This window comes from Stenella coeruleoalba (genome assembly GCF_951394435.1).
Source record: "Stenella coeruleoalba genome assembly, chromosome: 5".
In the NCBI taxonomy this organism is placed as follows: Eukaryota; Metazoa; Chordata; class Mammalia; order Artiodactyla; family Delphinidae; genus Stenella; species Stenella coeruleoalba.
In genome coordinates this window covers 88,661,713-88,678,289 of record NC_137150.1, presented here as the reverse complement: position 1 = coordinate 88,678,289, position 16,577 = coordinate 88,661,713, and the positions used below count along the sequence as shown (strand labels likewise).

The window sequence follows — 16,577 nt, the reverse complement described above, 5'->3', positions numbered from 1 at the left end:
TGTGAGAGTTTCTTGTAAAGCTAAACATACTTAATATATGACTCAGCAATCTTCCTCCTTAGATATTTACCCCCAAATGAGTGAAACTTGAGTGTTCACTCAAAAAACTGTATATGATGGTTTATAGAGGGCTTATTTATGATCACCAAAACCTAGAAATAACCAAATATCTTTCAACTGGTGAATGGTGTAGGAGCAGAAAACTCTTCTAGGTAGTTTGACTGGTCTAATAATTAAATTGACATGAGACAAATTAACAGGAGAAAATCAAATTTTGTATGTGTGGGAGCCCCATAAAAATATGTGGACTCCCTGGCAGTCAGGTAACTGAGGCGTATATAACCTCCCAAGCTAAAGAGAAGGGGTAGGGGTCTGGGGCTTCAAGGCGGAGGAAGACAGTTCTCAGGAAGATGAGAAGAGCAAATGTTTGGTAAACAAATGTTTGCTCTGCCATGTAGATGAGTCTTTTATTTTTTGACCATGTCATGCGTCATGCGGGATCTTAGTTCCCTGACCAGGGATCAAACCTGTGCCCCCTGTCTTGAGAGCGTGGAGTTTTAACCACTGGACTGCTGGGGAAGTCCTATTAATAAGTCTTTCTTATATAAAATATTATCTCTAGTAATAGCTTTCTTCCTAGTATAGGTCCTCTATCTAAATTCTTTGAGGCAGTTAAGGGGAAGGTAAAAAGCTCTTTCTGAATCTGCTGGTCCCTGCTTGTCTTCAGCTCAAAATAATCCATATGCCAAAGCCACATTCTGGGGTGGCATATTCTGCTCCCCTTCAATGGATAAACAAACATGGCATATCCACACAATGGAATACTACTGTTCATCAATAAAAAGGAACAAACTGGTGATACATTCAAAAATATGAGTCAACCTCAAATGCCTTATACTAAATTAAAGAACCCAGTCTCATTCCATTCATAAGACATCCTGGAAAAGACGAAACTATAGGAACAGAAAATAGATCTTTGGTTTTCAGGAGTTGAGGAGGGGAAAGGAGTTAACTACAAAGAGGCAAGAAGGAATTTTCTGGAGCGATGGAAGTTCTAGCTCTTGTGATGGTAGTTACATGGATGCATGCGTTAATCAAAACTCAAAGGATTATACATTAAAATGGGTGAATTTCACCGTATGTAAATAAACCTATATGTTCAATAAACCTGACTAAGCCTAGAGAGATTAATTAAATTCCCAAAGCCACACAGCTTTGAAGTGGCTAATAAGTGCTTGGTAATTACATATCAGTTCAGTGCAGAAAAGAAAGATAGAGACAAAACATAGTAGAAATTACAGCAGTTACTCTTAGCTGAGTGCCTATCACTTTCCTAACATAACTGGTTTACATACATTATTTTTTTCAACCTAGCAACCTCGCAAGTGTGAGTTGATACCTTCATTTTAAAAATCAAGTGAACTGAGCTTTCAGGATAGAAACGTGTAAACATATCTAGCTGCCCCCAAAGCTTGGGCTCTTGTGTTTCTTAATAGTAAGAAATAAGTGGTGACTTCCAATCCAGTATGGATAAAAGAGGTAGTAGTTTTAAGAATTGAAATATAGAGACTTCCCTGGTGGCCCAGTGGTTAAGACTCTGCGCTTCCACTGCAGGGGGCATGGGTTTAAGTGCTGGTTTGGGAACTAAGATCCCCCATGCTGCACTGCGCGGCCAAAAAAAAAAAAAAGGAATATATCAAATAAAGTTATCAGAGAAGATTTAATCAGGGCTTTTGAGGAAGAGCAGAAGGAATCAAGTTCTGACCTTCGTTTTCCAGTGTTAGAGCTACAGGAGTTCTGAGTTACTGAGGAAATCTTGTCCAGTCTCTGTGAACTTCTTCTATAACCCTTCTCAGTGTTATAAATCTCCCTAATGTATTGGGCCACTCCTCTTCGTCATCCATCATGAGAATAAACGGCCTCCTCAAACTCTACTCTGAGGCCTCTGTATACAAATCCTAGGAGTCATGTGACTGATGCAATTTTCTCTTTGATCTCCAAACTAAACCTTTTTTTTTTCCTTTGAGGTAAAATTTACAGTAAAATATACAGATTTTTTTTTTTGATGTGGACCATTTTTTAAAGTCTTTATTGAATTTGTTACAATACTGCTTCTGTTTTATGTTTTGATTTTTGGCCATGAGTCATGTGGGATCTTAGCTCCCTGACCAGGGATCAAACCCACACACCCTGCATTGGAAGGCAAAGTCTTAACCACTGGATCTGCCAGGGAAGTCCTAAAATACACAGATCTTAAGTGTACAGTTTGATAAGTTTTGAAAAATGGTAGGCAACTCCCTAGTCGAGACAGAAAATATTTCCATCACCACAGAATTTTCTCTTTGCCCCTTCCAGGAGATTCTGGCCACTCCCACCCCATGGGTTAGTTGGATAAAGAAGTGGCATCCTATTTACTTTGGGTAGGTGGACTGTCCCTCTTCTTACTCATCTTGATTACCAAATGGTTTTTAATATAAAAGATGATGAAGAGAACACAACGTTGTTAATCAACTATACTCCAATAAAAAATAAAATTTTTAAAAAAATGATGAAGAGACTAAAAAATTGAACAATGGAAGTGGTAATTTGTTGATAGACATCAGTTTTAGAATCACTTTTTCCTTACTTTCTATTATCCTCCCTCCAATATCCCATCCCATTACAGACGCGCAGGCTCAGGGGCCATGGCTCACGGGCTTAGCCACTCCGCGGCATGTGGGATCTTCACAGACCGGGGCACGAACCTGTGTCCCCTGCATCGGCAGGCGGACTCTCAACCACTGGGCCACCGGGAAGACCCCCTCTATTTTTTAAGATAAAGGCAAAACAAAGGATTTCTCTTGTCTGGGCTTCCATTCCTTTCCAGCCTCATCCAATATCTGTGTTCCCTGGTTCTGAACTCCCAACGCACTGGCCTTTCAGTTTTCTTGTTTCCCACCTCAGGAGCCTCACAACCCGTTCTACTGGCTGGAATGTCCTTTCTTCTCCTTTTTTTAATTCTTATTTGCCATTCAATCTGATGTCAGCTCAAAACTCTTTCTCAGAGAAATCTGTCCCTTTAAGTAGTGGACTCAGAAATGAAAAGTAACATCTTTTGGAGCAATTTACCTCCTGCAGGCCATTCCAATCTAGGTTTTCCTGGCCAGGAACAAAAGATGACTCAAGTTAATTCTTCTAAAGAGAAATGTCTTGTGGACCCATTTACTTCATCTTTTGTCATCTGATGTCTACCCCTTAGTAATGGAAGTTCTTTTTCCTCTCCTTATCTTTCAAAAAATACAATTTCAGCTATATCCTTCAGGTAAGGCTGATTGAAATATTGGGTGATTACTGGCATTCTTAACACTTCGGCCCTTCATATTCTAAAACAGGAGGGTGGCTCATGGGGGAAACACAAATCCTGCTAAACAGTTTTAAAAGAATTTACTAGAGACCTTCCAAAATTGTATTTTGGAGGAAATTAAACTATGAGTTTTATGGCGGAAGTAGAAAACAGAATACTGCGTGTTACAACAGAGAAGTTTTTTTTTTTCCAAAAGGTAACTCAAAGCAATTTATTTTCCCAGAGAATATAGATAGACAGGACAGAGATCTATTTTTTAATATTGGTTTCCAAGAAACTTGTAATCCATCTCCTTTTATAATTCACTTCATACCTTCTCATTCATCATCCATTGAATAAACACTTATTGAGTACCAACTACGTGTCAGGCTGTTCTGGGAGACTGTGATACCTAAGTGCACAAAACCGACAGAAATCCATTTTTTAAAAAAATTTATTTTTATTTTTGGCTGTGTTGGGTCTTTGTTGCTGCACACAGGCTTTTTCTAGTTGTGGCGAGCGGGGGCTACTCTTCGTTGCAGTGCATGGACTTCTCATTGTGGTGGCTTCTCTTGCTGCGGAGCACGGGCTCTAGGCACGTGAGCCTCAGTAGTTGTGGCACGTGGGCTCAGTAGTTGTGGCTCACGGGCTTAGTTGCTCCGAGGCATGTGGGATCTTCCCGGAACAGGGCTTGAACCTGTGTCCCCAGCACTGGCAGGCAGATTCTTATCCACTGCACCACCAGGGAAGTACCCCAGAAATCCTTTTGTATTGTTAGGGGAAGACAAACAATAAATTACAAATTAACATGTTAGAGGAGACAAGTGTTATGGAAAAATAGAAATTGGGACCCAGGGTGCTTATAGGGCTGGAGAAACAGCTTGTGATTTTAAATAGGGGGTCACAGTATGCCTTTTTGACAAAGTGGCATTCGAAGAAAGAATTAAAAGAAAGTTTACCATATTGACATATGGGGAAAAGAGCATTCCAGCCAGTGACGAGGCCCTGAGGTAAGAGCGTGTGAGGCATGGTCAAAGAACAGCAAAGGCAGGGTGTTGGAGATGAGGCAGGAGATGAAGGGGCACGGGGTAGAATGCACTTTAGTTAAGGTCTTGGAGGTCATTACAATGACTTTGGTTTTCCCTCTGAATGGGATCCATGGGAGGGTTTTGAGCAGTGTCATGATCTGACATATTTCAAAAGAATCATTTCACATACACAATTGAGAATTTTGTTTTAAAGTAAAAGCTTTAATTTCAAAATTTTCTAGTTGCCTTTTTCCTAGAGGCACTATAACTTATCATTCAATGTGGGACACTTAAAAAATTATATATAGTTTACATATAAGTAAAATACAGACATCTTAAGTGCATAGCTCTGTGAATATTTACATATGGGTGCATCTAAGTAACTGCCACCCAAAACAAGGTAAGCTCACTTAATTATGCGGAGACAAGAGGCATAATCAGGGCTGACTGCTTCCTTGTGAATAGATTCTTTGGGGCAAGAATATTATCAGTGATATATTGTATCACATCAGGAAACACATTGCTACTCTTACCATTCCTGGTGATGATAAGTTTGAATACTTGGTTAAGGTGTACATAACCAAATTTGAACTTTTGCCTATAAGCCCCATTTTTCCCAATGTAGAAATTCACTTGAGGCACTTTCAAGTAAATTAATTCCATTCATCGAGTTAGCATTTTTAAAATGTCCCCATCTCCTTTCTCGTCTGCTCCCTTAGGGCTGGGAGTCTTTGGAGAGATAGCCACTTCCACTTTTGGCAGTTCACAGGCTTTTCTTCATGCAACCCTGTAAGCAGGAAGCATGGAGAGTGCAGAGTGGCCCAGAGTTCAGCTGTCAAATAGCACCGTGGAGTTGATTTGTAGTCACTTCTCTATCATTAATTATAATCATAGCCATGGAGTTGATTTGTAGTCACTTCTCTATCATTAATTATAATCATAGCTGTACCCTTTTTACTGGTATTGTGATCTCACTGCAGGCTTTTCATTAATACTTTATTCCTAAAAAGCAAATGAAATGTTTTAGAATCAAGACGAAATATCAAATTGCATTCTTGAAAATAACCAAGAAACCCACTCCTGGAATGCCAACAAAATTGCCCTTGGGACTTCCCTGGTGGTCCAGTGGTTAGGACTCAGTTCTTTCACTACCATAGCCCCAGGTTCAATCCCTGGTCAGGGAACTAAGATCCCGCAGCTTGAGCTCCCCCCACCCCGCCCCACTTGAGGCTTCTATCCTCTGCCAGCTGCCCTAGATCCCTGGTGTTCAGTCATCATGATGCCAAAAGTGGGTCCCCAACAGGCCAACAGAGAGCACGGGACGAAGCCCAGGATGATTCCTGGACAATTACAGGGTGAGGAAATGGATCCCTGGGAGCCAAGTCTGGGCTGCTCCAAGCCCCTCTATTCAGAGGGATGGGCTTCTCTCCATCCTCCTCCTCTGCAGGCCCCTCTTCCAAGCTAAGCCCGGGAACACACGTGGCCCAATTTAACAGAAAACACATGGCAATCCCCTCCAAGCATCCTACTGCTCCCCTTCTCCATTCGTATCTTTCAGAAAATACCTCCAGTTGTAGCCTCTATTTCTCTCCTCCCCTTATTCAACCACCCCCAAATTATCTATATTCTTTATTGCTTTGAATCCCTTATCTTTTCCAAGCAAGTATGTTATCTCTACCTCCTTTATAAGACAATTTCCCCATGCAAATTCTCCCCACTGACTTCATATTTCAGGTTTTCTCCTTATTTCTTTTGTCTCCTTTAACATGCCCCTAAAACACTGCTGTTCCTTGAAGCTCTGTCCTCAACCCAATGCAACTCTTCTCCTTATCAATGTTCAAGTAATTACCGAAAAACTATCTAGAAGCCAGGTTTTTCTTACTTCCTCCTTTCCATCTAGAAAATTCTTCCCTTAAATTAAGAAACCTCTTCTTTGATACCAGTCATCACATGGTGATACAGTCGTTTACGTACCAGTCATCCCCCTTAGACTGTAGGCCACCTAAAAGAAGGGTTTTTTTGCTAGTCATTATTTCTGTGTAGTGCGTATACTGGGAACATAGTAATTATACAATTGGTTACTGCTCCAAAATTATGGGTCTCCAGGTAGAAGCATTATGCCTTGACATAAAAATGCCCTTTCTCCTAGGAAGACACTTACTCAAGTAAAACGTTTTGTGAAAATCTTTATTGACAACTTGTGCTTGAAATACAGGGCTAATTAAGATGAATATGTATCTCCTTTTTCCCCCAACTAAAACCCAGATGCCCACTTTTAGTGTGTAGAAGGGTACCATGTGTTTACCTGTGCACACACTCAGGGCACAGCATGTTGTCCTCCAGGTGTGGGGGAGGATGATTGCCCGCAGGAGGCAAGAAGAGCGCAGACACCCTCCTTCGTTTTTCAGGCACCCAAGCCTGTCCGGCATGAAATTGTAAATGAACCCAGCCCTCTGTGTTAGCAGGGAGACCTCTCCCGTGAACCACACACCACCAGACCCCTGGGGAAGGAAAGAGAGGTTCAGTACGAGCATAGCAAGACCAAAGTCTAAACTTCGAGTTTGCATCATGGCCTTTGATGCTACTGTCTTCCTCAAGTGCCAGCTCCCAGATATGAACCCTGAAACCTAACTTCCTCTACCCTGTTCCCCTTTAGAAAATAATGCAAAAACAGTTCCTGTTAAATATTTTAAAAGAAACAAAAAATACATCTGGATGTGTAGAGGCAAGTGGGTAGATGACAGTGTGGCTGGGAGGGTGGCAAAGCTTTTCCTCTGCCCATCTTAGGTTTTCACCTGGGACTCTAACAAAAAGACTAACAAGGGAAAAACAGTTGATGAATTCATGCAGTGCACATAGTGCAGGAAAAATGCAAACACTAGCTCAAAATGGCAGCTTAGAATTCCATCTTATGTAACATCTTTGACAAAGAACAATACATTTGCAAAGAAATGACAGGACAAAGGGAAGCAGGCTCCCAAGGGTGGCAAACGGTGGGAAGGTAAATATATGGGAGGAAACTAATGGATGAGGTTTCTTTGCTGGTTGCTCTGGTGCCCACTCTCAGTGGATAAGTCTGTCTCCAGCAAAAGGAGAATAGATAATCCTGCCTTAGGGCAAAAAAGGAGAGCTTTTTTGGGGTTGCTGCTTTTTGATTGCCTTCAGCTCAAGATATTTATGGCAAAGAGGCATATTTTGGGGTGACGTTCTGGTTTCCTTCAATAGAAAGGCTAAACCAGAGTGGTCTGGGAAGGCCCTCATAAAACAAGTTCAGAGGTCTCAACTCTTTTTTTTTTTTTAGCAATATCAATGGCTTAATGGATGGGGGATCTTACATGTCTGAAGAAAGATCCTGGAGCAACACCCCACTATGTGCAACAGACAGTGGACAGGGCCTGGCCCCAGGCTTTGCTCCCAAGGGGAGGGGGAGGTTACCAGTTATAGGGGGACAGGGGTCTCAACAGGCATTGTAATGTGCTAACCAGTTCATGGCCTTAATTTTATCTCCTGTAACTCTCACGATAACATCATGAGGTAGGTATTATTATTAACCTACATCACCACGAATAAACTGAGAACTAGATTAAATAACAGTTAATGCCACTTACTTGACAGATGCTAGAAGATCCAAGGCTTTAGCTCAGGCAGTTGATTTTAGAGACTGCTTTTACTTTTAGTTCTTTAAAGGAGGCGAAAAGAAATGAAGCCAGATTTCTATCCCCTTCTGATGACCTCATTAATTTAGATCACTGGTTCTCAAAATGTGGTCCCCAGATTAGCCGTGCCTGGGAGATTGTTAGAAATGTAAATTCCTAGGGCCTACCCAGACCTGAACCAGGAAAATGTGTGGGTGGGGCCCAGGAATCACCAGGTCTTCAGATGATTTTGATAACACCCTGAAGTTAATCATCGGTTAATATCAATTAAACTTATTTTCCCACCTGAACCAGAAGCAGTTCTTACTAGTGAGCTTACCACAGGTCTCCTGTGATTGCACCGACTCCATCTTCATGGCCCTGGCCGTCATTCTGCTCCAAGAGGCAAACACAGTTCCTGGGTCAGAGGCAGAAGTCGATACAACTTCCTGAAGAGTAGGATCTCCTTCAAGGGCAGGAACTTCTTCAAGGACAGGAGCTCCCTCCTCAGGAGGAGCAGCCACTTCAGAAGACATCTTTTCATCAGAACATTCCAGAGGTAGTTCCCCCCCGTCCATCTTTGATTTTCTTCTCGCTAGTGATAGGATCCTGGCCTCCTCGGCTGTGGCAGGAATGTTCTACATAGAGGGTTTAAAAGATTAAAGACAATTCTTCTACTCACCTTTTTTTTTTTTTTTTTTGCGGTACGCGGGCCTCTCACCGTTGTGGCCTCTCCCATTGCGGAACACAGGCTCCGGATGCGAGGCTCAGCGGCTATGGCTCACGGGCCCAGCTTCTCCGCGGCATGTGGGATCTTCCCGGACCGGGGCACAAACCCGTGTCCCCTGCATCGGCAGGCGGACTCTCAACCACTGCGCCACCAGGGAAGCCCTCTACTCACCTTTTAACGCTAAAATAGGTGATTAGGATGAGAATAACTAAACCTTCGACTTGGCCAAATTCCCTACAAATTACTCACTTTTTGATGAGGGTAGGCATGTTCACAGAGTCGTTTATATCCGTCTAGTTTCTAAGACAAGAGAAAAATGAGTTAATAATCAAACTGAGGCTCGTAGTCTTCCTCCCAAGAGCATCAACTCCTACCCTGGACACTCACCGGGCCTTTGGTGCTTAGTTTTAACTGCTGGCACCAAGCGCGCACAACATCCCTATGAATCAGATTGACAGGCGGCAGTATAGAAGGTAAAGGAGGAATTGGCATCATCTTCTTCTGAGGTTTCACACTGTCACAACATTGTGGCATTTTTCGTGGACAACAAGCTGAAGGAGAATGAGATAAAATTAGCAATAATTAACTTTTGTGTAGCCTTTTAAAATGTCAAAAGTACAATCACTTTTAGTCCTTATAGTCTAATCCCCACTGTAAAATTAAATGACTTGCCAAAGACCACGTAACCTTCAAGGGATAGAACCTCAAAACTAAAACTGACAATATTTCTGAATCCCTCAGTATTTTTACTTCCTAAAACTCCCCACTACTCATGCACACTTGCTCTTTTGTGAGGGCTCTAAACCACAGACCCTGAGGAGGTTGACCTAGAGATTGCACTTCCGATGCAGGGAATGATAGAAGTTTTAGACCTGAGGTCATAACTACTAGGCCATGCCTTGCCCTCTCACCGCAAAAAACAAAATAAGCCACCCAGAAATGCTACACAATGACTAATACCCATAATTCTGGCAGCCCACCCCACTAGGGCAGCACTCTGGTCTCCTGCTGCACCTCACACGCTCTCACCATTCAGGAAAGACTGACGTTAATAGTCACTAGGTTTGACTGAGCGCGCATTCAGTCAGATGAAGTGTAGGCTGTTTACCTAATTATTCTGTGTAAATTACAACTGACCCTCCACCCTGACCTCAATCCAACTCAGCAGGGTAGCTACTTTCCTCATATTTTTAAGACAGGAAGTAGAGTTTCAAGGATGGGATTTTGAATTTATAGGTCTCTGTCCCCAGATCATTGCACATGAAGATCCTTAACTCCCAGAATCTAGAGTAGGCAAAATAATGATCACGACCAGGAGGTGAGATTTAAACTAGGCTTCGAAGGAAGTGTAGGATTTGTAGAATACAGGACTGAAATTTCTTCCCTACTTTTTCAGAAAAATCCCTGTCTTCTCGGACCCAGGGAAATAGGATTTGAGGAACTATAGATCTCTTACCTCTGTTATTTTTTATAGATCTTTTACTTTTGGTCCTCTTTGCCGAGTTTTCTAGTATATCTGGTTTACCAGAAGCCCCCTGTCCCTCTTCGGCATCTACTGATGTACGTTTGAATTTGCAGCTCATATATTCTTCCTCTGTCTTCTTTGTGGAGTTGCACTGGGGATAGAGGAACCAGAAAGTCACTCCTCTGGGCGTCCAACCCACCATATACACTACCTGACTTATGACACCTCACATCCAAGGTACCAAGATAATCATTGAACTCCACTGGCAACATGGGTTCTCTTCTGGGTATCATCTTAATACTCAGGTTTACTTATAAGAAAGGGAAGCAGTGATAGAGAAGTGGAAGGCCAATCTGAAAGTATGAGAAAAGGGGAATTCCCTGGTTGTCCAGTGGTTAGGACTCAGCACTTTCACTGCAAGGGCCAGGGTTCAGTCCCTGGTTGGGGAATTAAGATCCCACAAGCCTCGGCGGCAAGGTCCAAAAATGTACGAGAAAAGACAAAAAAAAAAAAAAAATATATATATATATATATAAACAAAATTCATAGAAGAAACTAGCCTCTGCTTTGGAGAAAGCCCTTACATCACCCACAATATCCATTATCCCTCACCTGGAAGGTTTTTTTCCCCCTCTTTCCCCATCCCCCCCTCCCTCCCATTTACCTCTTCCAGATAAACCTTTCCCATACTATTGCCCCAAGGTACTGCCACAAAACTACTTTCCTTTCCAACCTAGTTACTTTGCCTGAAAGGATATCACTCAGCTCCACACACACAACCTTCCCTTATATTCATGTTCTTAAACCCTTAATCCGCTTTCAGAATCTCACTTCAAGTGTTAGTTCAGCTGGTAACCTTTTCTCCACTTTATAGACCAGTACAAATCTACTGCACCATTGCCACATTCCTACCACTTGTCAGTTGCAGTTTTACATTTGCTTGTGTGATTTGATCCATGACTGTTACTCCATTTGATTATAAACTCCCCAAGGGTAGAATTCCTTTCCCTCTGGTTGTAGGCACTCAATAAATATTGGTTAATTCAAAAGAAACAAGAGAACAGTGAGAATAAAGCTGTTTGATACAAAGAAACAACATTTTTTGAGGCTATAGTTTCCATCAGGCATTGTTCCGCACCACAGACTCCTTATTTTCCTTCTTTTAATCCCCACATCAATCCAGCAACAATCTATTATTTTGTTTTTCAGATGCAGAAGCTGAGGCTCAGAGTTTACATAACTAAGGGCACACAGGTAGACACTTGCGATAGAAATTAAACCCCAAGTCAATACTAAATCCCAGATTTGCTTCCAAATCTAATTCCTATCACCTCCAAGAAGGGAGTACGAATTACATTTTTACATCTCTATAGCAGGTTTACATTCATATTCAAATCTCACATTGGCATAACACTTACACAAAGTGCACTTTGTACCTCACTCACTTTGGGGCCTCCCAAAAGTCTTAGTTAAAATTGGGAGGGCAAAAAATGACCTAGCTCTAGGAAAGAGACCCGGAGAGCGGTCAGGCTGCACCGGCAGAGGGATTCAATTTTTCTCAACAAAACCCCACAGCCTGTCTGACTTTAGTTGCTGTCCTCAGTGTTCCTCAATACGTCTGGTTTCCCATTGTTCCTTGGCCCTAACAACCCTAAGAAAAGATGAATCCAGACGCAGCAATTTTGGTCTCGAAGCTGTGTCTGTAGAAGCAAAATTAAAGGATCTGGTTCAGTATACCGGGGAGCAATTATATCCAGGAACTTGATTTTTTTTTTCAACAAGTGAAGGGAAGGAAATTCTAAGGGACCTTCTTTTCTCCTCAAAAGAGGGAGTAAGTGTGCCCAAGAGAAAGAGAAACACGAAGATTGACAAAGACAGACAAAAGCAAACCCGTGCAGATTGTACTTACCTCCTTGTTCTTTGCACTCTCCATGATCAGAAATCTCAAGCTTGATGATACTCTCCTTACTTCTGAAATGGCCCCTGGCCCAAGGTTGCTCTTTTAAAGGCTCCTCCTTCTTCCGGCGCCGGTAAGCACTTTTCCTTTTCTCCTCCCCTCTGTTCCTTCCCCCACAACCCGTGAAAGCTAAGCTTGCACACTTTCTTATTCATGAGTGACTATTGTATGAATGAATACATAATAACATTCCGGGCCCTTTCCTGTGAGTTTTTTTTAACGTTATTACGCAGGGTGTGGTTCCGGAGACATTGGGAAGTTGAAAATTCCTTCAGAAAAATTCCAAGGGAAAAAGAAAAGTTGCTAGAGACTTCTGAAGGGGATGTGTGACAGGATTTAATGATGAAACTTGTGGAAACAACAGAATTCTGGGCCAAACCAGTGGCTTGAAGAAAGCAAAACTGTTTTCTTGTACCATATACGTTTCATTTCTTAAGCAAGTTACTCAACTTATTAAAACTTCAGTTTTCCATCAGTACTAATAATAACTAGAACCTTCCCATCTGCCAACAACTAACAATAATAGTTTTAAAAGTCCATTGAGGGGGCTTCCCTGGCGGCACAGTGGTTGAGTACCTGCCTGCTAATGCAGGGGACATGGGTTCGAGCCCTGGTGAGGATCCCACATGCCACGGAGCAACTAGGCCCATGAGCTACAACTACTGAGCCTGTGTGTCTGGAGCCTGTGCTCAACAACAAGAGAGGCCGCGATAGTGAGAGGCCCACGCACCGTGATGAAGAGTGGCCCCCACTTGCCACAACTAGAGAAAGCCCTCGCACAGAAATGAAAACCCAACACAGCCAAAATTAATTAATTAATTAATTAATAAACTCCTACCCCCAATATCTTAAAAAAAAAAATGTCCATTGAGGGACTTCCCTGGTGGCTCAGTGGTTGAGAATCTACCTGCCAATGTAGCGGACACGGGTTTGAGCCCTAGTTTGGGAAGACGCCACATGCTGTGGAACAACTAAGTCTGTGCACCACAACTACTGAGACCGTGCACCACAACTACTGAAGCCTGCGTGCCTAGAGCCCTAGCTCCACAAGCGAAGCCACCACAATGAGAAGCCTGCGCACCGCAACGAAGCCTAGCTCCTTCTCACTGCAACTAGAGAAAGCCCGTGCACAGCAATGAAGACCCAACGCAGCCAAAATTAAAATAAAAATTTTTTTTAAAGTCCATTGAGTATTTGTTTTGTACTAATTCTGGTTTTAAAGGTTCACAGCTATTATTATTATTATTATCATTATTAAATTTTTTTCTTGGCCATGCCACACGGCTTGCGAGATCTTAGTTCCCCGACCAGGGATCAAACCCATGCCCCCTGCAGTGGCAGCATGGAGTCTTAACCACTGGACCACCAGGGAAGTCCCACACAGCCATTATTTTATTGTTCTCCATTTCATAGATGACAAAAGTGTGTATAAGATTGTGTTGGTAACTTGCTTGGCACAGTAAGTGAAAGAACCAGAAATCAAGTTTAGGTTTGGTTGATTCAGGTATTTCATTGAATCATCTTCCTTTTCGCAGTGTAATTGAAGGTAACATTACAGAGTTCTAAATTAAGAGACACCTAATCCTGGGCAAGATATAATCCGTGATTTGTACGTTAATAGATGGGAGTGTGTGTTGAGATTATAATTTAGAAATTCTTAGGCCAACCGCTATTTGGAGAAACACAATTCTAAAAGAATTGCACCTGGAATTCCCCAGTGGTCCAGTGATTAAGACGCAGGCTTTCACTGCCGTGTTCCCTGGTTCGATACCCGGTCAGGGAAATAATGATCCCACAAGCTGCACGGCATGGCCAAAAAATAAAAACAAAGACAAAAAAAAAGAATTGCACCAACCATTCAAAAAAAAAAAATGGGTTAAATAATGTCCTATATATTCAGTATAAAGAGGATTAGTACAATTTAAAATATTTGAGCATAATTAGTACTACTGAATTATGGAATGAAGTAAAAATCCAAATATCTTTTTATCTTATATATACATATGTATTATCCAAACAAATGTAAACTATTCAATTATGACCCTTGAAAAGGAGGAAATTTCCTACATTTGGCAGCCTGCAACAGGGGTTTAGACTTCATGGAGGAAGTCAAGAAAGTAGCAGATCTGAAGGACCAGGTGAGCTACCTAACTGAATAGAGGAAGGTGGGGAGGGATCAGCCCTGCTCTGTTCTGAGGGGGAGGAGGACAGTGTAAATTGAGTCTGGATAGTTTGGCCTTTTGATCTGTAGGCTAAGAGCAATGGAAAGCTATTGAAAAGTTCAAGGTGGCAGTGGGGATGGGATGGGGGTGAGTGAACTCTGATGAGAGTACTTTAGAGGTCTCTCAACCGCAGTGAGGAGAAAAGTGGAGATGAATCAGCACAGACACTGGAAGATGAGTTAGGAGGCCACTGAGGCATTTTTAGGCCTGTGAAAACTTGTGAGTGGGTGGTGATGTAGAGTTGTGGTTAAGAAAACAGACTCCAGGGACTTCCCTGGCGGTCCAGTGGTTAAGACTCTCTGCTCCCAGTGCAGGGGGCACGGGTTCGATTCCTGGTCGGGGAACTAAGAAAAGCAGACTCCAAAGCCAGACTGCATTTGAACCTCAACCTCTCCTCTTCTAGCTGTGTGATCTTGGCCAAGTTATTTAACACCTCTAGGTCTTTCCCTTTCTTCACTTGTAAAATGGGGGTGATGAAAATGATACCCCTTGCTCAAAGGGTTGTGGGAGAGTGGAGCGGGCTCTCACATGTCCCAATATATGGTGTCTGGCACAGCACATGTTGGATCAGTGTTAAATGTTTCTATTATTAGCATGTTGGAAAGGAAGACAGATTTGAGAGATATGGGGGTATTTCTGCCAGGTTTTCTTTTGTCTTTGTTTTTATGTGTATTTTCTCTTCCCCCCAAATTTTGATTGAATAAAATGAGCTGAGTCAATGAGGCCTATAGTTGTTTACCTGGAGGCAATGATGCTTAAAAAGCCATTAATCTGCATTGACACTAGATGAAACAGGATTATATCATACATGACCACCATTTCATATTTGATGGGATAAAGAGATTTTGTGGGAGGTGTGACTGTGGAGGCTGGTTGGAGAATTTGCCTGAATCTTTCTGCACTGTGTATTCCTAGAAGTGCTGTGTCCAAAGTTAGGCTTATTTAAAATGTATGCATAACTCAATTCATATGCAGAGAGATTTTACCAATTTAAAAGTGTATGAGAACCCCTCTTTCTCCATATCCAAGAGACTGGTACTTTTACAAGTACACTGGAACTTGACACACCTAATTTATGACAATGTACCTTTCAAATAGTATCTCTTATAGTGGGAAATTATTGCTCTTTATTAGGTTATTTTATTTTAAGAAACAGGTCAGTCATTTAGAAGTAAATCTAAACAGTGAAGTAGGCCATCAGCTTTGTTAATAACTTTGGTTTAAAAAGGGAAAAGTTGGAGGGAGCTGATAGAGCTGATAATGAAATTAAAAAAAAAAAAAACCTGTCTCTTTATAAACTATCTCTCTCCCAACTTCCCTCCTTCTTTTCTGCCTTCCTTTCTTTGTGTCTTAGGCACTAGTAACAAAAAGGTGGTTTGGGTCCTTAATTTGTTCACAGTAGAAGAAGTTCCCAAAATGTGAACAAACCTAATGGTGTGAATTACATACCTAGTTTTCTTTGGCATCTACTTTAAAGAACAGGACGCATTGTGCTAATCAGGGCAGATTTACCATGAAACTACTAAAGTTTAAGCTTTGAGTACTTGACTTTCACTGGCCCTTCCCAAGTTCCTGTGAGGGCTCTAGCAATTGTGCATTCATAATTTTATATTCTTTTTCTTAAAAAGGGAACTCCAAAGTTGTATAAGCTTCAGACCTTATAGATCTGTCCCAGTGATTATACATAAATACTGAAATGTTTGCATAAAACAATAACATTCCTTGACAATCTCACCTAATATGTTCTCCTTTTTCTTCCCCTCTCTCCTCCCAATTAACTGCTCCAGGAGAACCATTACTCAATTATTAGGTTTATAGCTTCTGATCTTCCTGTATGTGCTAAGTGCCAAAGTAATTTTGTGTCCTAGGGCCATTATCAGCCCTTATGAAATTTAGTATACATCTGAAACCGATAACACTTTGGAGCTGACAAGTTGCAAAAAAGTATCCACTCAAGTGGACCAGTTAGAAAAAAGTTGCCACTTTCTCCAGGCTGATGCAGCTCTGAGTGAGGCCACAAGGATTGACAAGAGGCTCCTGAGCTTTATTCCAGCTTCAATTCACATCCTTTCTCTGGAGCTTCCGTGTGGAGACCACTACTTGTACTATTACCACAGCAGTTCTGTGTGCCTGGTTTATTTCAAATATGTTATTGAGGACATCTTCAAAAACTTTTTTTTTTTTTTGCGGTACGCGGGCCTCTCACTGCTGTGGCCTC

At 41.9% G+C, this 16,577-nt stretch overlaps 1 protein-coding gene across 1 annotated transcript; it reads right to left on the bottom strand.

The window, feature by feature from the left end:
• Nucleotides 1–5,321: 5,321 nt before the first annotated feature.
• DPPA4 (developmental pluripotency associated 4) lies at nt 5,322–12,113 on the bottom strand (the record flags this gene model as incomplete). The annotated part of the gene is made up of 7 exons (XM_079921434.1): nt 5,322–5,352; nt 6,656–6,851; nt 8,326–8,623; nt 8,965–9,015; nt 9,103–9,266; nt 10,172–10,331; nt 12,090–12,113. The coding sequence occupies 7 exons, from the start codon at nt 12,111–12,113 to the stop codon at nt 5,322–5,324; spliced, it is 924 nt and encodes a 307-aa protein (XP_079777560.1).
• Between the last annotated feature and the right edge of the window lie 4,464 nt (nt 12,114–16,577).